General features: G+C 39.1%; 2 protein-coding genes across 6 annotated transcripts in view; both read right to left on the reverse strand.

The window, feature by feature from the left end:
* Positions 1 to 12,773, reverse strand: part of cfap36 (cilia and flagella associated protein 36) — a 29,549-nt gene extending 16,776 nt beyond the window's left edge. Inside the window, exons 1-5 of one of the 4 annotated variants that reach the window (XM_074645491.1) lie at positions 12,332 to 12,773; positions 11,736 to 11,800; positions 11,519 to 11,620; positions 2,816 to 2,930; positions 2,605 to 2,692 (exon numbers count right to left, since the gene is read on the reverse strand). In XM_074645491.1, coding sequence (XP_074501592.1) covers positions 2,605 to 2,692; positions 2,816 to 2,930; positions 11,519 to 11,620; positions 11,736 to 11,800; positions 12,332 to 12,437 — 476 coding nt within the window. In that variant the 5' untranslated portion in view covers positions 12,438 to 12,773. The remainder of the gene's footprint in view (positions 1 to 2,604; positions 2,693 to 2,815; positions 2,931 to 11,518; positions 11,621 to 11,735; positions 11,801 to 12,331) is intronic. The other 3 variants (XM_074645493.1, XM_074645492.1, XM_074645494.1) reach the window with 3 other exon arrangements.
* A 1,358-nt stretch (positions 12,774 to 14,131) lies between these two features.
* Positions 14,132 to 23,937, reverse strand: part of LOC141773447 (inactive phospholipase D5) — a 94,022-nt gene continuing 84,216 nt past the window's right edge. For both annotated transcript variants that reach the window (XM_074645289.1, XM_074645290.1), the window contains one exon: positions 14,132 to 20,957. In XM_074645289.1, coding sequence (XP_074501390.1) covers positions 20,425 to 20,957 — 533 coding nt within the window. In that variant the 3' untranslated portion in view covers positions 14,132 to 20,424. The remainder of the gene's footprint in view (positions 20,958 to 23,937) is intronic.

Genomic DNA, 23,937 nt, shown 5'->3' on the forward strand with positions numbered 1-23,937 from the left:
TTTGTCATTGTTTTGTGTTGTTAATTGATTTCCAATAATAAATATATACATACATTTGCATAAAGCAGCATATTTGCCCACTCCCATGTTGATAAGAGTATCAAATACTTGACAAATCTCCCTTTGAGGTACATTTTGAAAAGATAAAAAATGTGGGATTAATCACAATTAACTATGGACAATCATGCGATTAATCGCAATGAAATATTTTAATGGACTGACAGCCCCAGTAGCTACATACTTATGAGACATTATACCTGGCCCACACAAAAACAAACTAAAACTAAATCTCTAAAAACTAAAACTAAAGCTGTCTGAAAAACTAAATTAAATTAAACTAAATCAAAACTTGCAAAGTCACTCTGAAAACTAACTAAAACTAAAAACTATATGAAATTGAAACGTCAAAACTAAAATAAAATAAAAAATGAAAAATTGAAAACTATTATAACCAGACTTGAAACTTGCTTGAGATTGGTAACCCAAATCCATCACAGTAAACATTTAGTTACCGTTTCAAGGTATGTTGTCATGGTATAGTAATGCAGTTGCAGTTAGGGACTAAGGAAAACAACTCCTTCATGGTGCATCAAGTGTTTGTGGGGAAGTCAGTAGCAGAGAAGCATTGTATTGGCAGTATATATTGTCAGAACATGTATTCCAGAAGACAATGAGTTTGTTGGTAAAATTGTTAGTACCTTGAAGTTTCTGAAGTCTCTCCAAGTTGATTTTCAGATCACACTGAAAATGCAGAATAACGCAGCGCCGATAAGCAGCAATATTTTTCTCAGTTGCTTGTTTAGTGTCAATCCCTCCAATCTAAATTAGCTGGACCCTAAGGAGCTTAACTGCAGTCCCATTAGACTCAGTGTGCTCTACTGGGTCAGGCTGCCACTAGCAAAATCCCATTAGAGAGCAGGGGCAGGAGCTTCTAGACACCTGGGCACATACAGTAAAGGCAATGAACGCAGAGAGAAAATATGGAAATATCTGAGCAGTTTAATGTGGAAAAAAACTGACATCTAAGTACATGATGACTGAATTATTAATTAGTAAAAAAAACAACAATACACATAAATTCACATCTACTGACTTAAACTGTAAGAAGTTTTACAGAATATGTTTATTTTAATATTTCAGCCTAAAAACATAAAGAGAAACTCATTCTTTTCTATTTAGTGTGGTAGGTTGTTGCATGTGCAATGATATAAATATATCAGTGAGCTTCATAAAAGGTTGAGGATTGAAAGATCAGACTAGGCCTACATATCACATAAACATTATCAATGACTGCAATCTTACACAGCTGATTTTTGTGATTTTCATCAGAATTAAAAGCATCAGTGTGTAACCATTAGGGACATCTATTGGCAGAAATGGAATATAATATTAATAAGTATGTTTTCTTTAGTGTATAATCACCTGATAGTAAGAATCCTGTTTTCGTTACCTTAGAATGAGCCGTTAATATCTACATAGGGAACGGGTCCTCTCCACGGAGTCTGCCATGTTTCAACAGTAGCCCAGAACGAACAGTCCAAACACTGTTACCTTTTCCTGCTTGGGCCGGAGTCGATAACGTTACACACTCCCGTCGCCGCTGCTCTCTCTCTCTTTCGCTTCACCACTCACTTCCCACGTATACACACACTCTAAGCACTCTACTCTTACAACAACTGGCAACCTCAATGCTAGATACCGCCATATCCTACACACTGGTCCTTTAAGAGAGTAAAAAGTCAAGCCACAGGAGGATAAGATATTAGCTAACTCACCATTGCTACCCATAACATCACAACTCCACAGTTCAGGGATCATAATATTTGTTTGATTCTACCTTCGTATCTATCATTCATGCACATTCAATTTCAACTTCGCTGGATAATAATTCAAGACCTGTCAAAAAGACTGTCCATCATTTTTTATCTGTTCCGTAAAAAGGAGATTTGTCAGGTATTTAATACTCTTATCAGCACGGAAGTGGGCAAATATGTTTGCTTTATGCAAGCTTATGTGTTTATTACCGGAAATCAATTAACAACACAAAACAATGACAGATATTGTCCAGAAACCCTCACAGGTACTGCATTTAGCATAAAACAATATGCTCAAATCATAACATGGCAAACTGCAGCCCAACAGACAACAACAGCTGTCAGTGTGTCAGAGAGGCAATGCCAGTTTATCCTTGCCAAAATGTAACGTAAGTTTGGAGCGTTATTTAGCCTCCTTTGCAATGAGTAAGTATGACATGGGTGGTACCAATTGATTCCTTAGGTTTTCTAGTTTCATTTGATGCCAGTATCTTCACTCTGGCTTTAAAACTGAGCCCTTTACAACCTAAAAATTGCCAAGTTGCATTAATGTGTTAAAGAAATAAGAAACGAATTTGCGTTAACGCGTTATTATGGCGTTAACTTTGACAGCCTTACATTAGATATTTAAGATAACCCTTTAAAAATCTCAAAGGGGGACAGTCCAGTTTGTGTGTGTGAGAGAGCACGAAATATAGCGAGAGAGTGAGACAGAGAGCAGAAGAGAGAGAGAGAGAGAGAGAGAGAGAGAGAGAGAGAGAGAGAGAGAGAGAGAGAAGAGGTGTCTTACTTGAGAACCTCCTGCAGGATTTTCATCTCTTGATCCTGCAACTCTGTCATCACGTCCACGCCATCAGTCAGACACTCTGGCAGGGCCCCTGCACACAGAGCAGGCATACAGTATTACTCACAGCTATATCACTAGTGTTTTCCGGTTTGTTTGTTTGTTTGTTTGTTTGTGTGTTGGGTGCATGTACTGTACGTGTGTTAATCCAGCCTACCGTTCCTTTCTTTAATGACTCTGAGGGCTTGAAGCTGCAGCTCCATGTTCTTCTGGACCATCAGTGAGCGAAATATCTGGAAGTCGTCTGTGGCCAGAACTGGCAGGAACACCGTCTGAACAACAGAAACATATGAGACCTTGAAAAGTCCCTGTGCCCACAAGAGAATGACGAATGAACTGCATTATGACTAGGTCGAGAGAAGCCTCTGTGACTGTAGAGAACAGGTCCGTATACACAGCTATAGAAACACAGTACATGTGGGTGCTGCTACACTCTTTGATGCCATTTATCATTCTGTAAGTTAAAGATCAGTTTATAAATGTTAGCTATTGGTATCAAACTTATCCAGAAGGCCTTACTCGATCTGGTCAAGATCACTGAGGTGAGGTCTAAAGAATATTTCGTAGAATTTTTTTTTTTAGATTTTGACACATTTGAAAACCTTTGGCAGCCATTCACTGGCTGTGAATTTGAAAATTACAATCTGTTTGATATTGGTTCAGTATTTGAAACATGTTCACCATAGGGCTGTCAATCAATTCAAATATTTAATTGCAATTAATCGCATGATTGTCCATAGTTAATCGTGACTAATCACACATGTTGTATCTGTTCAAAATGTGCCTTAAAGGGAGATTTCTCAAGTATTAATCTTATCAACATGGGAGTGGGCAAATAAGCTTGCTTTATGCAAACGTATGTATATATTTATATTTTATATTTTAGCAGACATTAGCTAACTAACGCTAAAGTTAAAGTGAAGAAGCTAAAGCTAGCTAACTACATGCATTAGCCCTATAGCCTGCAGGACAGGGTGGGGAGTTCAGTAACTGCTGGCCAGCCTTACACTATGGTGTTTTCCAGACTCCGTAACGTATTGCTCAATTTAAAGGTCCCATATTGAAAAAAGTGAGATTTTCATGTCTTTTATATTATAAAGCAGGTTTAAGTGCTTTATAAATACTGTTAAACTATCAAAACGCTCAATATACGGAGAAATACACACAGCCCGTATTCAGAAAATTGTGCGTTTGAAACAAGCCGTCAGGATTTCTGTCCATTTGTGATGTCACAAATATACAATATTTAGACCATTACACGGTTTTAAACATAAACATTCTAAATGTGTCCCACTTTGTTTCCTGTTGCAGTGTATGTGAATAACATCAGCTGACAGGAAGTAAACATGGACCCAAACTGTTGCCTAGCAACGCAATTCAGTTGCAATGAGCTAAAACGGAGCGTTTCAGACAGAGGGTAAATACATTTATATTCAGGCAGACAGCATGAGGAAAATAAAGTTTTTTGTTTTTTTTAACATTACAGCATGTTAACATGTTCTTGTAGAAACACAAAATACAAGTATGAACCTGGGCACGATATGGGACCTTTAACAGGTAAAGTATAAATCCTAACATAAATCCTAGCGTATGGCTTTGTATGACTCCTAAAGAAATACTTAACATTTCAGCTGATATTTAACTTTAACCGCTCTTCTATGAGCCAAGTTAAATAAACAACAGTGGGCTTTTGTTTTCAGGATAACAGTCTTTCGGGGGACATTTTTCGAAGGACATGGCACCGTAAACAGAAGGAGGAACGGATGTTGGCAGAGATAGAGTTATCACTGATATTGAGTTAGATATTAGCTCATGTTATACTTGACAGTCATCGTTTGTGTTGGTTAAGCAGTTACAATTTGCCCAACATTATCAGTAATGTTAACCAAATGTGAGGCTAATCAACATGACGTGTATTTTGTAACTTTTGCATCCTTTAGCTACAGGTGCAGAGGGAAACCACGGGCAGTGACCGCTACTGCTGAAGGCACAGTGATCACCAACACACGTCAAAGAAGATTATTTTCAGGTGGAAACATTTGTCATTTATGTGATTGCGTATGTGACTGTGTGTAAACACTTTCTGGGGTATTTTAAAAATTAACAGATTTGGGATTCAACATGAGCTCTATGCTAATTTAGCAGCTTAGTTAGCTCAAGTGAGCTAAGTCATCAGTTGAGCTGAGAACAATGACTGTCAATTTTGAATGTATTTTCTCTTTGTCTTTTAGGTGTTCGCAACAGCAGCTGACGACAAAAGAACACTGCAGCTTCCTGACTCTCTGAGACTTAATGTCTTAGGTAGTGTATGCAGTTTTTTTTTTTGTATCTGTTGTAAACATTGTAAAGACCGAGACTTTATGAAGGACATGCGGATGTTCATATGGAATGCAATAGAACAAACATTTACATATAAACCATATGTTTATTCATGTTTAGGTGAAGTGCTGAGCATCAAGGGTCAGGTGGTCGGGCCTCCACATCCCAACTTCGCGGCTAGAATGGCAGCGTTCTCTTTTTGAGCTTTTACAACTCTAACAAATCTGGTGTACCAGGAGCAAGCATCGGGAACACTGGAATTCATTCAAATGTAAGAATGTGCTGTAAGTTTTAAAGGGGACATATCATATCATGCTCATTTTCAGGTTCATATTTGTACTTTGTGTTTCTACTAGAACATGTTTAGATACTTTAATGTTTAAAATTTTTTTTATTTTCCTCCTACTGTCTGCTTGAATATACCTGTATTAACCCTCTGTCTGAAACGCTCCGTTTTAGTACATTTCAATGGAATTGCAAAAGAACTGCGTTGCTAGGCAACAGCTTGGGTCCATGTTTACTTCCTGTCAGCTGATGTCATTCACATACACTGCAACGGGCAAAAAAACTGGGACCCATTTATAATGTTTACGTTTAAAACTTTGAAAAGGTCTAAATATTGTAGATTTGTGAAATCCTGACGGCTTGTTTCAAAAGCTCAGTTTCTGAATAGGGGCTGTGGGTATTTCTCCATGGATTAAGCGTTTCGATACTTTCACAGTATTTATATATCACTTAAACCTGCTTTATAATATAAAAGCCATGAAAATGTCACTTTTTACAATATGGGACCTTTAAAGAAGTCATTTTGTATTGGAAAACAGAGTCATATGGGTTAGTTTGGACTTTTTGTCACAAGGTTGTACAAGTTACTAACCAGTAGTGATGTAGTTGTATGGACATAGCCCCCAACTGAAATGATACTGAAAAATAATTTGCTTAATTTTTTTGTTTTTTCATGTTTTGCAGTTTTTCATATTGAAAGGGCAAATAATTAGCTTGTCTTAATGAATTCTGCTCTCTCTTGTAGGGCAGCTGTGAGTGCAGTTTTTTCATTAAATTTATTTTCATTTTGTGATTTCAGATGTTTCCTTGGAATCAACCCAACCAGTGTTACCAAGATGGCAAAGGTGGTCAGCCAAAGAAGTGGGACGGTGCATGAGAGGAAGAGCAACTCTGTCGATACTCACGTCCCCTCAGGTGATTAATGGACTTTGAGTGGCTTTGTACGTAAGTCATAAGTCATATGCAAAAGATGAGGACTTTTCTCTTCTCCACTATGTGAATGAAAATACTTCTTAATAATTTATTTGCACCTGCTGCTTTAGGAACATGCTGAAAAAGGTCATCTTTTATACAGTTAAAACTACAATTATTGGAATTGGTCAATGCTAATTTAGTTGAGGCTTTTTATGACTGAACTGTCAAAAAATGTGAAATGAAACTGAAATGTAATGGTTGAATCTGTGTCTGTGGCAACTTGCTATAAATGATTTTAGGAGTTGTTCAGAAAAAGGAAAGTCACCTCAGCTTAAAACCATATTTAAGAGTTTTAATTAAAGATTTGCTTTGATGCAGCTCTGACTCTGGTTTTATTTAACAGGTGAAGAGAATTGAATGTAATGTTGATGAATTTGCAATGTTTTTAACTGTTAAAACATTCTACAACAACACATTGTATTGTGAAGTATTAACAGCTATTTACTGGCAGCTGTAGTTGCCAGGTAACTTCTGTAATTTGAATGGAATACAAGATAAAGTTGTAAATTAGATTACAAGTGATTGTTGTTTTTTTCTGTAAAAAAACAAAACATGTAAAAAACTGTAAAAGGTTTCCTCTAATATACTGTAATTCTTTTTACAGTAATTAACAGAAATTTTACAATACTTTATTGGCAACTTTTTTGCCAGGTGTTTACAGTAAAGTCTACAGTCAATTCTTTACAGTGCAGCTGTCAGTGTGTCAGTGTGCTGACTTGACTATGACTTGCCCCAAACTGCATGTGATTATCATAAAATGGGTATTTCTGTAAAGGGGAGACTCGTGGGTACCCATAGAACCCATTTTCATTCACATAGCTTGAGGTCAGAGGTCAAGGGACCCCTTTGAAAATGGCTCTGCCAGTTTTTGCCAGTATGACATGATTAGTACCAATGTTTTCCTTAGGTTTTCTAGTTTCATATGATACCAGTATCTTCACTCTAGCTTTAAAACTTAGCCATACAACCTAAAAATCGCACGTTGCAATAATGCGTTAAAGAAATTAGTGCCGTTAAAACAAATTTGTGCTATTAGCGCGTTAACTTTGACAGCCCTAGTTCTCCATTATGGAATTATTTCTTTTAGCAACAGTGCTCTGACCAAATTTTGTGCTTGATTTGATTTTTCCAGAAACAGGTGTTGTCTGTCTGCATGAGAATATCTAAATATAAAGACTAAATAACAAATAGCTAATGTTCCTATAAGGATATTGTTGCCCCGTTAGCCTCCCGTATAGATCAGGACAGGATGTACAGTACGTCCAGCATGTACACTCAACTCAAGTCCCTACACAAATTAAGCTATGTTTGCAAACAGAGTGGTACTTAGGCCTTATCTTTCACATTAGCCTGCTGTCTGTATTCAAAAGTCTGACCCCCATTCGAGGCTAATTATAGGCAAATCTTTCTGACCAAGCTTTAATACAAGTTCAAGGGTTCTTAGTTCATCTGGGTCACCAGGTTCTCAGTCCATGCTCAGCTTCTCTCTTTCTCCTCCTCCTTCTGTCAGTTTCTCTTACTGTGTCTGCCTGAAGCCCCGACCTACAGTATATCCTGTTTCACTGAGTAACTTAATCACAGGAAAGGTACAGTCAGCTACAGTAGGTAAGTCTATAGAGACAGGACACTAACACTCACTAACCTCTGTCTATCTACTAGGGCTGCACAATTAATCAAAATTGTATTGATACCTCAATATAGTCTACTGCAATTTTCAAATAGTAGGAGGCGCAATATTTGTTAAAGGCGAAATGTCTGTCAAAATGTTTTATTTAATATTGCCATGCTGCAGAGATGTCCTGCCCTACACATTATCATCTTTGTTTGGTACAGATCCCCGCAAATATCACACCATAATCGTTTTAATATGTCTTCCAGTAAAAACGAGGATAATGATGTAAAAAAAATATCATTCTCTCTAATATTGCAAATTATATTGCAATTGTAATATCAGTCAAAATAATCGCAACTTTTTCAAAATGGTGCAGCCCTACTGTCTACTGTATCCCAGTCGTCTACAACCGAGAGTCAACACCTCTCCTCTTATAAGCTGCAAACCACTTTTTCAGTGAAGATACAGTGCCATCATATGCTAGCCTTCAAATGTTAGTCTATACAAAGCAGTTATTATCATTATTCTTTATTTTTCTAGCTTTTTCCGTCGGGATAAAAAACAAGATCTTTCTTCGGCTGTTTGTATGACTAAATGAGACTGTTTTCTCATTTTTATACAAAATCTCTGCATGGGCAAACTGAAACAACATCTGCAAAGTGAAACTTCTGCTACTGCTAATCTTTGTTTTAGGAGAATTTGACCAGCTTTGCAGACATTAACTATTTATCTCAGCGGTGATTAATGAGATCCAAGTCTCCGGCGGATTTTGGTGAAATCCAGATCTGCATCTCTGCCAATCTGGCACAGCCACATTACAGCTGTTGACCAGTGCCAAGGAAAATATAACAGTAGAGTGTAAAATATTAAATATTATCTTAAAATTCCTATTCAAGCAAAAATATACCACGTTTAAAACATCATGTTATTAAGCAAGTTGTCTCAAACATCTCTAGCATTTCTTGTTTGGAAATAGTATTATTTTCTTTCTTTTAGATATTTTAAAAAATATTTAGTTTGTTTATAAATTACAATACAGCTGTATTTCATTTCATTGTTAGGTGGGTTCCTTTTACAAGCCTTCAGGTTTTTGTTTTTTTCCCAACCCACCTGAGCATTTATTTATGTTATTGTATATCTCTTCTCTTTTGTTCTATTATATGCACAAATAAAGAACTAACTAATAAGAACTAAACAACTTACAGCTTGGGCAAACAGTTACATCTTTCCAAAATTGTAAGTGAATTAACGACAAACATTTTCATAAAAGAACTGAACAGTTGAGATTTTTCCCAATGACTAAACAAAAGGGCTGCAGTGGTGGGCTTGAATTCTCAAAAAAGCCATATTAGAGGTTGATGTGACATCATAAAACTAAATAAACTCAAGAGACTGAAGAAAAAGCATATGCCTTATGATTTTTCTGAAAGAAAAACACATGGGAGCTCATTTCTGCTTTAGATACAAGCTCCTCTTCTCTGGAACCAGCTCCCATGCAGTTTCAGTCCGGGAGGCAGACACCGTCTCTACATTTAAGAGTAGGCTAAAGACTTTCCTCTTTGATAACGCTTATACTTAAGCTGCTATAGGCATAGACTGCCGGGGGACTTCCTATGACACACTGTCATAAGGAACTTCCTATGACACACTGAGCTCCCCTCTCCTTATGTATATACTCATGTCCCATGTCCATGTTGTTACTAACTTCATTCCTTCCCGGGAGTCCTTATGCCTCCTTGTCTCGCAGCTAACCGTGGAGCGGGGTCACACCTGGAGCGAGGTCATACCTGGAGCGGGATCACACCGGGAGCGAGGTTATACCCGGAGCATGGGTACACTTGGAGCAGGGTTTCACCTGGATCTTGGTGGTCTCCGGTATTGTGGCTGCATCTGCTGCCGCGTCAGTGCCTGCTTGACACCAACTGCTACCATCCCTAATTAACTACGTCTGTACGAGGGACTACCAATGCTAACGAGGGATTTCCAACACCTAGTGACAATGTGGCAGCCTGGAGAATAACACTTCTCAATCACTGCCAAAGACATCAAGAGCTCCCAGCAAGCATGCTGATGCTGCAGGAACCAATGCACGGGCATCGATCGCAGGGACGTCCCACACCAATACACATGGACGTACTGAGGAGAGATGCTGGACAGTGCTGGCTTTCCGATAGTTGTATTATCACTCTTTCCATCCACCACTATTGGTTTTGTGTTATCAGTCCTACTTGTATTAGCTATTACAGCTGCTAGACTGCTATTGTGGCTGCTTCTCTATCTCTCTCTCTCTCTCTCTCTCTCTCTCTCTCTCTCTCTCTCTCTCTCTCTCTCTCTCTCTCTCTCTCTCTCTCTCTCTCTCTCTCTCTCTCTCTCTCTCCCACTCTCTCTCTCTCTCTCTCTCTCTCACTCTCTCACTCTCTCTCTATCTATCTATCCCCCCAGCCGGTCTCGGCAGATGGCCGCCCGCCCTGCGCCCGGTTCTGCTCCAGGTTTCTTCCCAGTAATCGGGGAGTTTTTCCTGGCCACAGTGCGCTTGGTGGATCCTGTTGGGTCTCTAAACTATGGTGTACGGTCATAGACCTGCTCTATATATAAAGCGTCTTGAGATAACTTCTGTTGTGATTTGACGCTATACAAAAATAAATTGATTTGATTTGATTTGACCTCGTCAAGTTTGCCAAAACAGTTGTAGATGGTCTGCCATAAGGACTATTGAACAAATATACAGAGTTGACAGGCCCCATGGTGCTGCAACATTTGAATAAAAAGTTAAAAGAAGCAACAACATAAACAGGAGAATGTCATGTCAAGTTTTAGGTACAGTTATGAAAACTATGGATGCACCGATACCGATACCGGATCAGATATCAAATAGCTGGATCGGGTATCGGTGACAATGGGGCCGATCTATTCAATTCAATTCTATGTTTATATACTATATACATTATATACTGAAATTGTAATACCTGTTTAAGTTTTGACCAATTTGTTGCTGCCTTAAAAAGGTTTACACTTGAATTGTAATTCCTGTTAATTTTGAAGATATTTTTTTACCAAGTAGCTGATGTATGATTTATTATTCTAATAATAAATAACAATTCAGTAAAATTAAATCTATGTATTTATTTTGTTACCTTGTTGCATTTCGTTTTACAAAGTTAGGAAATAAATGTTTAAGTCAAGCCTGATGTTTGCTTACACATAAAAGAATGATCCCAGTCACTTCCACACATTGAGGCATACATCTTATTAATTAAACACTGGTATCAGATTGGCAGTCGGTATCGGCCGATACCCAAAGACCAAGTATCGCAGCTTCCCCTAATGAAAACATGAGCGATTCCTGATATACCAGGGTTCAGGCAAAGAATAATAACTTTTGGTGAAAATCTGTTGCTTGGAATTGACCTGTTTGGGTAACACATTCAGCCTGACAACGTTATGGCACTGCGACAGGACAGAATTTGGGATAAATATATCACAAACTGGATTCTCCTTTTGCTGATTCATCAGGAAAACACACATCTACCTTTAAGGAGGAGACAGAGACCAGATATGTTTGGCAACCAGGTACAAAGCAGCATAACTGTAGTTGTGTAAGCAAATCTCCATTCAGGTTAACTGGCATGCTGACTCACTGGTGGTGTGCGAACAGGGAGCTTAATGTACCTGCAGTGTTTTGGACTTGGCAAAAGGAGAGGTGCATGCATCCAGAAACTGATGCTCGTTGATGCCAACCTCCTGCATGTAATTCCCCAACAGATTCTCCACCTGCAACAGCAAAGCAGCTTACATCAGTCCAGTGTGCTGAGTCAATAATAGAAAACCACTACTGAGTAACGTTGATGTGGAAGTTTGACACATCTGGACCAAAGACTGTACTCACCAACTTCTTATACTGCTGGTGGATCTCTGTGTATGACAACTTATTTTCATCTTCGTCATCAAAAACTAAGAAAAGGCCAAATGAATAGCATAGAAATGTTAGTAATTCAACATTTACACTGTGCCCACAGGAGATCTGAAAACACTAAACTATCTTGATTTACCAGGCTGTGTGTGTTATGTAACGTTAGAGTTGATTGCACACAATCAGTTCATATGAATTAACTTTTTGGTAGCTCAGGTTTTGAAGTGATTTTGCTAGCTAGCTCTCTTACTGACGTTAACTAGCTACAGTACCTTTACTGAGTTATCACTTGTTACCTATACATGTCCTTTGTGGCTTTATTTAGAGGGAAATGTTCTGAAATCCCCTTTAACTCGCAAAAGGGACGTGTATTAATCAAAGTGCAGAGTAAACAAACAGTATAAAAATAGCACAGCCTACAAATCTGCTAACAGAAACAACGCACTCACAAGTCAGCGTTAGCGTTAGCTTAGCCACCGTGCTAACGGTGCGCAGCTCCAAAGAGGCTCTACTGTCACTGAGGAGCCGGAGCTCCTGCAGACTGAACATGGCGGAGAACCTGCTGCTTTTACCTGTGCATTTGTTCTCCATAAAGTCCGTGACAGGAATGACCCACTCGGGACTTCCCAGGTATCCAACGATGCTCTCTACCACCCATTCACTGTCCTCCTCAGCCATGGTGGCTGCTGCTGGCTGACAACAACAACAACAACAACAACAACACCAGCAGCACAGAGACGGTCGTCTGGTCCGCTACACCACGAAGAACAGACAGAACCCAGCAGGCTGCTGGGAAGAGACATCTGCTTTACTGTCCTTCAGAAACCAGTCCCCTTGTGTCGGTTGTCCCCCTCTCGACGGGACGGGACCATGGGTATATTAAGAGGACGGGACGGGACGGTCTCCGGGAAGAAACGCGCACTCATGAATCTGCAGCCCAGAGTGGTGACGCCTAATCGGTTGCTAAGGTAACCGTGACGTCAGTGTGATGCAGCATTCTGCTCGAGCCCAGACAGGTAGCAGCCACACAGGTATCTCTTCTTCTGCTGCTGCTGCTGCTGGCTCTCAGCTTCACTTCATGTCATAACACATTTTCTGTTGTTTCAGCTCTCTACACTAAACATGTATGTTACAATTTAGTATCTTACAAGTTTGAAATGATGTAATCAATAGCAGTGGTAAGTATTCAGACACTTTAGTTAAGTACAAATATATACAAATACTTTAAAAGTAAAAATCCTGCATTGAAAATGTGTGTCAGTATAATTAGGAAAATGTACTTAAAGTATTAAAAGTAAAAGTATATGTACTCATACAGAAAAATGGCTGCTGTGACTGTTGTATTATTATATAGGCTACTGTATTAGATAATTAGATTAGTAGGCTATTCCATTCATTAATGTGAGCAGCAGTCTACTGCTGTTGTTGGTTGAGGTGGAGCTAATTTTTAACCATTTCATGTATGACTGCAACTATTGATTATTTGTTTATGAGTTAAACTCCTGATTATTTTATTTTCGATTCATGGATTGATTTCTTGGTTTGTAAAAAAAAAAAGAAAAAGAAAAATGCCCAGAACCCAAGAGGACAAATTCAAAAAATCAAAATAGGCATTACAGTAACAGAATATTGATTCATATTTGATCAGCGCTCCCTAGTTTGACCGTTTGATCGGAGTTCACGAGTGATTGACAGCTGCCTCCGTTGAATGAACAGCCAATAGGAACGCTCTCTCTCTCTGAAATGACCTGTGATTGGTCAAAGTCTCCCGTCACGGGCTAGATTTTTTTAAAGCCTGAAAACAGAACCATGAGGAGGAGCAGAAGTCTAGTTTTCTCTCAGAACACTTAAATTACAATATGCTGAAAGGTTACTAGGGAATTTTTGCCCAATGATGCCAAAAATATACTGACTACTGCAGCTTTAATGGAAAGCTTGGTGCATTTCATACCGATTCTAAAGGGTGCCCAGTGCGTCAGTATCTGACGCCGACGGCCGTGACAAAGCGTCGGTATTGGACACCCCGGGAATAAGAATTGGCTGGTATGTTTGAATCCTGTATTGTCCTGGTGGATTCAAATAAATGTGTGTGGAACTTTAACCTCACAGTAAATGAATCAGGTCAATATGATTGGTAATTATTCGGTCTACATCTATTCGTGTTGAAATCCGAATACTACTGTGCTTAGCCAGAGGCCTGTCCATTCAGGCTCCACAGGGCTGTCAAACAGCCACAGGGCAGTGATTTACTAAAGATTAACTTCTGAGGTAAGCCACCCTGGTTCTTAACCCTGCTTTAATTAACAGTCTTTGTGTTAAGGAAACACGAGTCACTTATACTTAAACACAAAGACACCCACACACAAAAAGCGAAGAGTAAATATTTTTTTATTAAGAGTAAAAACAGTGATCATATAATTCAGTAGTGTGCATTAACAAGGGCATTCAATAAATATACATTCCTTCTGTATTGTTAAAGGTATATAAGCTTTCAATATTAACATTATCTATAGAAAGACTCATACTGTGCACAGTTCATAAAGGCAGGGCATGCAAGCAGCAGTCATGCCGACACAATTCAATAGAATAAAAGGTAGGCGACATTAAAAAAGCTTTTACAGTGAGCATTTCAATTGAACCAGTCAGTAACAGTGCTTCAGTCTGTTCAACTTTACAGCTACATCAAACCCATTTATATATACCCATCTGACTTCAAGAAAAAACAGAATCTTTCATAGAGTTTTCAGTCAAAAATTGTTCAATTTTCTTTAATCTCACTGGAGGGATGGACAGACGGACAGGTGATACAGAAACATTCCTGTTGTTTTTGCTTTGATTTTTGTAATTTGCATGTAGCAGATTGTAAACGGTTGCTGATTAAAGGTGCAGTCCTGGTCCCTGCTTCCTGTTTTTAATTATCAAAATAGGTTGAAAACTAGTAATGTACACAAAGACATGGTACAGGGTGCATTAGCAGCATTCCTGCCCCAGTGTAACAATCATAGATAATAGCAGCATAAAGTACTGAATCTGACGCCAGACCAGCTGTCAGATTACAAGCAATACAGTGTGTTGACGTAGCGTTTGGCAAGAAAATATGTGGACATTGTTACTGAGATAATGCCAAGTTCTACTCACTGTATATGGAGAAATTATCCCAGAAATGAAACAGATGATTGTCTGCTTCACATCAGAGTCATGAATCCATTTATGGATGGATTAATGCTTGTGTCTTGCACAGAAAGAGAGAAAGTGTTAGGGCACACATACAGCAGCAAGGGATGTTAAAGTGGAATTTTTATCACATATATATTATTGATTTATACTTTGATGCTATAAATATTAACTTCCCGTTCTATACTGTGAGTACAATATGTGTTGTCTTATAAAGAATAAATGATTTTCTGATCACCACATACCAAGAAGCTGTCAAACAAAATTTCATTCCAGTGTCACTACCTTTTATACATTTGATAAGAATTGGCATATAAACAGTAGTTGTGAACAATGTCTTTTAAAAGTACATTGTTTTTAAAAGTATAATGTTGCAGCAAATAAGTGATACGAAAATGTTCTTTCACAAGACATCCTCTAGATGGCAGAAGTTACCCATCATGACCAGATAACACTTGTCAAGGGGGGTATTTTGTTTGATTTCCCACTGTGGGGAAGTCAGTGGGTCAGCTACATGTGTCCTGTCTGTATTAGGACTCACTGTATGACCAAACTGAGTCTGTGTAGTGGCCTACATTTGACCTGTAGCACAAAAAGAGCAGGCACAAATACTGTATGCAGAATACTGGTGATATCTACCAGAAATCATGTGATATATCACTTTACCACAAATGGCTGCACCCGATTTGACTGTTATCAGCTCATTAAATGTGCGTTATCAGTCGTTATAAGCCTCTTATTACACAGCTTTGTTGAATACTCAATTCTGATTGGTCAATGACGGCGTTCTACCGTCTGTTATTTCTTTATAGCAGACCGTTGCGTCACGTTGGGGACCACCCCTCCGCCTCATGTCGGGGTGCAGCATTGCCCTGTACATTACCCTTTACTGATAAGCCTCTTATTACCCGGCTTTGTTGAACACTTGATTCTGATTGGTCAATGACGGCGTTCTACGGTCTGTTATTTCTTTATAGCAGATCGTTGCTTCGCGTCGGAGTTCACCAGCGTCGCCCATTTTTGTGTAAAATTATTGATTTTGTAAAGGTATAAAATGCAAGAATGAACTAAAACAATGTATACACTGATATGAAAATAATCCCTCTCAATCATCACTTATGCTCCACTAGAAGTGTGTGGTGGTGTCTGTTTCTACAAAAACCTTGCAGCCCTCATCCAGGATTTTCTCTGTTCTTCTTATTTTGCCGTACTCGGGACACTTCCAGGCGCCAGGAAAGTGGCTTTGTGTCCCATGTGGGGGTGTAACCCCCAGTCAATAACGCACGTAGGGTGTGCAGCCCGCTCACACGGTCAAATATCGCTGCTTTGTCACGCCCCTTAGCTTCTGATACCGACTCACAAGTCCCCCTTTAGCCCTGAGATACAAAGCGGCCGTATTTAGCGGATGAAAACGGGTTGTGTTATGTTCATGTGTTCCAGTGATCCCCCTGCTCCTGTGTGTCAGTAGTTTAACGAGAACAGCGCTGAGCCACAGCCAGCAGACTGGAAGCCTGCATTCATTCAGGATCCGGCAACTCGGCACCTTCCTGCAGTTATGTGGAGTTAGCTGTGTGTTTATTTGTGTTTTAGAACGTAACCACCGGGAAACAATCTGAAAATAATGTTTTTTTTCTCTGATTTGCTTCTTTTTTCTCTCTAACAGAGCTTTCTCTGTCCAGTCACTCTATAGCTCGTTCGACCATCGCTACTCTCTCTCTCACTCTCGGCTAGTTTAGCTGTGGCCAAATTTGAATGCGGCGTGTTTACAAACAGCAACTGACAACGGTTACATATCATACCTTTAAGTAAGTAGCCGTGTAATAAGTGGGATAATGTACAGCAAGCTGGTTATTGTTATGAAATAAACCCCTTCAGGGCGATGCAAGTCCACCCCTCCGCTTCCTTCAGTCCTGCATCGCCCTGTCAGGGTTTATTTCAAGCTCGCTGTACGTTATCACTTACATGGATGTAGGTCAGTAGGGGTCTACTATGCCTACTATGTTGTAAAAGTGAAAGTGAAACTTAAAACCAAAACGTTCTAACCAACCTGGTCTTGCAGGAAGGCGAAAAATACCACAACATTACACGGACATTCCGCTTGTCATGAGTACGCATTTTAGCGTTTTTGTCATTTGTACACCGCTTATCGTGTATGATTTGTACATCACGCAAACGTCCACAGTTAGGTTTAGGCAAGAAAAACACTTAGTTAAGGGAAGGGAAAATGTCAGGGTTGTGCTTAAAATAAGTAAGTAAACTAAGTAAAACACGTGTTTTCCTTACAAAACAAAACACCAGTCAACAACAGTCTCGAACACGGGTCTCCTGGTAAAAATTCCGTTGTTTTGTAAAACCTACTTTTAGATGTAGCAGGCCCCTTCTGACCCATCTCTATGAGGCTTATAACCACTGAAAACGCCCATTTAATGACCTGATAACTCACCGGCTGACAAATGCCTGCCTGTTCATCATTCTTTCTGGTTACAGCTCAACCTTTTATGCATTCTGACTGTAACAACTTCCGTTTTCCGGCAGAATCAAAGCATGCAATTGTTTTTCCTGCTAAGTGAATTCATTACACCTGTGCAGCTTTCCCATTAAAGCACTGACCATAACAGCCTACATATTGTTGATGAATGAATCGCTATGTAGCTCTTTCTGGAAATGTTTTCCTGTTTCCTTGATTAATGGCTTTGGAAAAAAATAAAATAAATGCCCCTACCTTATAAACTCACAAGCATTGTTGCAAAAAAATTGCACTCACAGCAAAGAGCGTGTAAAGGTCTTAAACTGACATGCAATCATTCAAAATGCAGATGAAAGTCGATACAAGTTTCAGTCAAAAGTAAATTAGTTGTTTTTTGCTACCAATCATGTATTTTTAGCTCTACCTCCATACGGTAAAGGTAATACAGTATATATTCAGTCACAAGTATGACATTACAGACAACAATGACCTTGAGGTTAAACTGCAGCAGCTGCAACCGTCGAGCTCTGTTAAAAATTCATTGCATTGATTTGGCTGACAGCAGAGACCCTCTGGCCCCTTCTAGTATTTGTTCAATAAGTCACAACAGTGCACTCGGCATTCAATCTGGGATTTGTATATGGGACCTGGAATGATTATCTATAAGGACCCATCCAGATCAATAGCCTTCCTCTTCCTCCAGAGAAAAACAGCTGGAGTTTTTCCATTGACAACTCCACACGATAGTACATTTGGTATTATGTAATACACACAATACAATAGGTGCATCATCTAATTCAATTACGACCTCCATAAAATAAAACATTTTGATATACGCCATCCTGCTGTGGAGAGATATATGACGCATCGTGTCCTGGATTATGTAACCCCTGTCTGTATGGTGTTACTGAGATTAAAACATGGTGGACATGATTTCATCAATCACCTTTTAGAGCCCCAGCTCCTCAACTGTGGGTCAGCACTCAAAATGAGTTACGGGTTTGTTTCCATTATAGGACTGATGGCAATGTTCATCAATTTAGTGTGTTCTTGTGAGTGGAAATAAAATTGCAATTTTGACTCCTCAGGGTGAACATTTAAAAACCCTTCAGAGGGGCCTGTGTTAATATGTACACTTAAGGTTGTCCGTTTCTATTGAAGGAAGGGTTGGTAGTGCTGGTCATATACACTTTTTGTTATATTTGTTGAAATTCTCATTACATCCCGACAGCAATTAAAAAATCAAATGCTCTGACCAAAAAACAAAATCTGGTATCTGTGGCTCTCACAGAACTGTAATAAACCACAAGCTGCTAGCTTGACAGCTGTGAGTACTAACAATAGCCATGTTCGTTGTTTACGGTCATTGGGATCATTTTGGGGGAGTGGCTTTGGAGGGAGGCCTGAAGGGTTGGACTATCAGTGGTGCTGATGTTCTCTCTAGATTTAGGGACTTTTGGAGCTAGTGCTGTTAGCTACTTTCATTGGAAAAGAGTTGGCAACACTGGGCCGGGTTTTTCAGTTCTATAATATTTTTAAGCTAGTGTACTCTTGTCAGTTTCTCAAGATTACCGTCCCTACCTTTAATGTCATCTGACATTAGAATAAGCACCCGATTCGACTGTTATCAGGCCATTAAATAGGCATTATCAGTGGCTATAAGCACCATAGATGTGGATCATTACGGGCCTACTACGTTGTAAAAGTGAAAGTGAAATTTAAAAGCAACACGTTCTAACATGCTGTAAAACTGAATGAAACACAAACAAAAAGGCTTCTTTAGGTTTAGGCAAAAAAACAAACAGTTAGGTTGAGACAACAAAACTACAACTTCTTTAGGTTTAGGCGGAAAAAAAAACCATCAACACTTAGTTAAGTTTAGGGAAAAACATTGTGTTTTGGGTTAAAATAACTACGAACACAAAGACAGCTACTCATTGTTGGTTTCACACGGAATGCGAACTCCAGTCTCCTCGGTAAAGCGCTGTTTTGTGTCCCATCCATAGTCCCCAACCTCCATCCTATATGTAGTTTCACACTGTCTATACTACAGCGCCTGACTTCCGCTTCTACTCCTGTCATAATTACTATGGTTGCTAGAAGTCGCTGTCATGTTCTTTTATACCTTCTTTCGTAGATCTACCATGTGAATAGATGATAAAACCTACTAGTGGGTGTGGTAGGTCCCTATTGACCCACATCTATGGGGCTTATAGCGACTGATAACACCTTTTTGATAGCCTGACAACAGTTTAATTAGCTGGAATAAATGAACAGTTTATTAAACTGATAGTTTCAGGTTGATTTTGGTACGAAGGGGACAAAGATCTGAAGTTATCAAATATGTTTACAGTTTTAAGTCATTATTTGAATGCACAGTAACTCCTTCATAATACTGCTGGAGATGCACAAAGTATTTGACTATCTGACTGCAATATCAATACTACTCAGGTGTAATTCATACTGTGCATTATTTTCAGGTTGAATTTAATTTCACGGTGCAATATCATTTTTCCACTGGTACAATTATGTTAATAGTCTGTTTATTGTCAATACTGTATATATTGTTCCTATTTTTAATATTTCCCCTTGTTTATATTTCCTTCTATTGAAATTGTTCATGTTTTGTTTCACTTTTGTTTTGTTTTTTGCACTGTGTTGCATCTTGCTTTTTGCTTTTACCGATGCTTCTTGTTTTTTGCACTATCCCCTTTGCTGCTGTACACTTTAAATTTCCCTTCGGTGGGACTAATAAAGGAATATCTTATTGTACTCTTTCTCTCTCCTGAAAGCAAGAAAGCACAAAAAATGATCTTAAAAAAAAAAATCCATCAAAAGTGCCAACATTGACTTTCCTTCCTGAGTTCTTCCATGAACATGATCGAGTCCTGCACACCAGATATCTTCAATTTTTCTGTTTTCTTCAAAATGGCAACACCAAAATGCTACAAAGACCCAGTGTGGTAAGTCCACTGTTACTGGAAGAGAGCAGGTCAGTGAAAGGGAACTTATCGTGCTTGGTGGTCACAGGGACCCGTTGAAGATCTCTCTGCTGCCGCTGCTCTCAGCTGACTGACTGGGTGCTTCCATTGGATTACCTTTGATTTGTACCTGTCTGTTGTCAGGGTGACTCATTTTGACTCGTCCCCTCTCTTGGTAACCATCTATAATTGGCACCAGTCCATTGTCCTGGCCTTGGCTACTAATTTTGCTTGGTCTGTCGTCATGGTGCTTTGTTTTACCCGGTCCATCATCTTTGTGATTGTGTCTAATTGGTGCAGGTCCGTTATCGTGCTGGCCTGCTCTGATAGGCATTGGTCCATTGTCTAGATGGTTAGTTTTGCCTGGCACCAGTCTGTCGATCTGATGCTTGTTGCAGACGGGGATCTTATTGGACTGCAGTGAGCGGGTGTAACGTGAAAACCAGTCCCTCTCGAACGCAGCCCGTAGCTGCTCCACCACTGTAGAGTTCCTCTCCTCAATGCCCTCTGGCTGACTGATCACCAGTCCTGCTCCTGCATTAAAGGTAAACTCATTCCCCACCCAATCCAGGTTACCTGTCAGGAAGAAACAAATAAGTGACCATAGTTTTATGTGAGAAATAAGACAAAAAACATCATGCCAAGATGACCAAATAACAATTTTTAGACATTGCCATGTGGATAAATATACTGAATCAAAGACCATTCTCCGCTGTAAAGTGTCCTGTTTTCAACTTCCAAGAATATAATTTTTTTTGACTATTTTGAGAAAATTGCCTTATTTCTGAGAGTTAAACGATGAGAAGATCCATACCACTTTTATTTCTGTGTGTTAAAGTACAGAGCTGGAGCCAGGAGGTGATTAGCTTAGCTCAGCATAAAGACTGGAAGCAAGGAGAAACAGCTAGCCTGACTCTTTCCTATCTAGTCTCACGTTAGTTCGTGAAATAGTCACAAAATGTAATCTATTTGACCCGTTTACATAGACTCAACTTTCAACAACATATTATGTCCAGCAACAGGTGATGCACGTGTCAATTTCCGCTCCAGTCTTTTCAAAATAAAACTAATTAGTCAGGTTTAGGAAAAGATCGACTTGGTTAGGCTTATGCAACAAAACTACTTAGTTAGGTTTAGGAAAAGATCGACTTGGTTAGGCTTAGGCAACAAAACTACTCAGTTAGGATTAGTAAAATATTTACTTGGTTGGGCTTAGGCAACAAAACTACTCAGTTAGGATTAGTAAAATATTTACTTGGTTGGGCTTAGGCAACAAAACTACTCAGTTAGGATTAGTAAAAGATTGTGGTTTGGCTTAAAATAACTCAGGAAGTGCTGTAACTTAAGTACAGAAGTTATGTTACAAATAATCGACTTTGACTTCTGGTTTCACACGGGACACAAACACCGGTCTCTTGGATGAAAGTCCTGTGTTTTTTGACCCACCCATCCACCCTGTGGAGGTCTTTTTGTCCTAACTTTCAATTAGTTAGCTGGTGGGTCGGTCTCAGTCTCAATGTATAATTTCAGCCTAGTAGTCCTGCCAACTCTCTCTCTCTCTCTCTCTCTCTCTCTCTCTCTCTCTCTCTCTCTCTCTCTCTCTCTCTCTCTCTCTCTCTCTCTCTCTCTTTCCTTTTACTCAAGCTTCTCTGTGCTGGACCATCAGCCGTTCTGAGACGTCTCTCTGCCTCTCTGGCTGGTGGTGCCTCATTCCACATGACAGACCTGGACCTCCGTCCTCCAGGAGATTTAGCCTTGTGTTGCTCTGGCTCTATGTACTGTATTTGGTGTGGAGAGGAGGTCGTGTTGCTCTGGCTCTATCTATCTGGCGTGGAGAGGAGGTTGTGTTGCTCTGACTATATCTATCTGGCCTGGAGAGGAGGTCGTGTTGCTCTGGCTCTAACTATCTGGCGTAGAGAGGAGGTCGTGTTGCTTTGGCTCTATCTGTTTGGCGTGGAGAGAAGGTTGTGTTGCTCTGTCTCTATCTGTTTGGCGTGGAGAGGAGGTCGTGTTGCTCTGGCTCTATCTGTTTGGCGACGCCGGGAAGCTGCTTGACATCCTCCTCGAGCCACCTTCTCACATATGTTCAAATTATACGTATTAATTTTTGTCATATGGATTGTCTATGTTGTATTTTCATGATGTTGTTACTCTGTACACACAACATTTATTGCACGTCTGTCCATCCTGTAAGGGGGATCCCTCCTCCGTTGCTCTTCCTGAGGTTTCTAACATTTTTTTCTTTTTTCCCTGTTAAAATGTTTTTTTGGGGGGGAGTTTTTCCTTATCTAATGAGAGGGTGGCACTGTAAAGGACAGAGGGTGTTGTATCCTGTACAGTTTGTAAAGCCTCCTGAGGCAAATTTGTGATTTTTGACTATACAAATAAAATTGACTTGACTTGACCCTGACCTCCTCCATACGGTGTTTACCGCTCTCTACACTCAACGGTTCACAATTACATCAATTAGAGACAAATTGATTTTGTGTTGATCATCACGAAAAAAATGTGAAATTCGTGTATGTACACAAATCAGTACATTACATTTTGTACTATTTCACAAACTGCTCTGCAACTGGGCTGGAATATCAGTACCACTAAAGCTCACTAATTAATAGTAGTATTAATTTGTGATTGTTAATTATACTAGTACACAAACTAATGTAAAAGCAATGATTTGTTGTTGAGATCTGCATTAGGTGAGCAGAGACATGTAGCACACAGTCATAAAGTCTAGTTCAGGGGTCTGCAACCTGCGGCTTCGGAGCCACATGTGGCACTCTAGCTCCTCTCCAGTAGCTCCCCGTGGATTTTAAAAAAAATTAGTGGAAATAATAACTGTTTTTTTGTTTACATTTTATTTTTTATTTATCATTGTTGTAGGTCTATGGTACGATGGAGTATTAGGGTCACATTGAGGAAAAAAAAAAAAATCTTATCAAAATAAAGTCATAATATTATAAAGTAGTAATTTTACGTGCTATTTTCTTTTTTTCTTGGAAAATTCTGACTTTATTCTCGTAATATGACTTTTTTCTTTGTAATATTACAACTTTTTTCACGTTAAGTTATGACTTTATTCTCGTAATATTACGACTTTTTTCTCGTAAAGTTATGACTTTATTCTTGTAATATTACAACTTTTTTCACGTTAAGTTATGACTTTATATTCGTAATATTACGACTTTTTTCTCGTAAAGTTATGACTCTATTCTCGTAATATTAAGACTTTTTTCTTGTAAAGTTATGACTTTATTCTCGTAATATTATTACGTTATTCTCGTAATATTATGACTTTATTCTCGTTATACTACGATTTTTCTTCTCGTAAAGTTATGACTTTATTCTCGTAATATTACAACTTTTTTCTCGTAATATTATGACCTTATTCTGGAAATCTCAGATGTTTTTTCCCTCAATGTGGCCCTAATACTCCCTAGTACATTTGCACTTGGCCCTCACTGCATTAGACTTATATACTATATACTTAGACTATAAACTGTGTTACCTTCATCATAATGCTCAAATGTTTTGCAGCTCCAGACAGATTTTTTGG

This window comes from Sebastes fasciatus, chromosome 9 (assembly GCF_043250625.1).
Source record: "Sebastes fasciatus isolate fSebFas1 chromosome 9, fSebFas1.pri, whole genome shotgun sequence".
NCBI lineage: Eukaryota > Metazoa > Chordata > Actinopteri > Perciformes > Sebastidae > Sebastes > Sebastes fasciatus.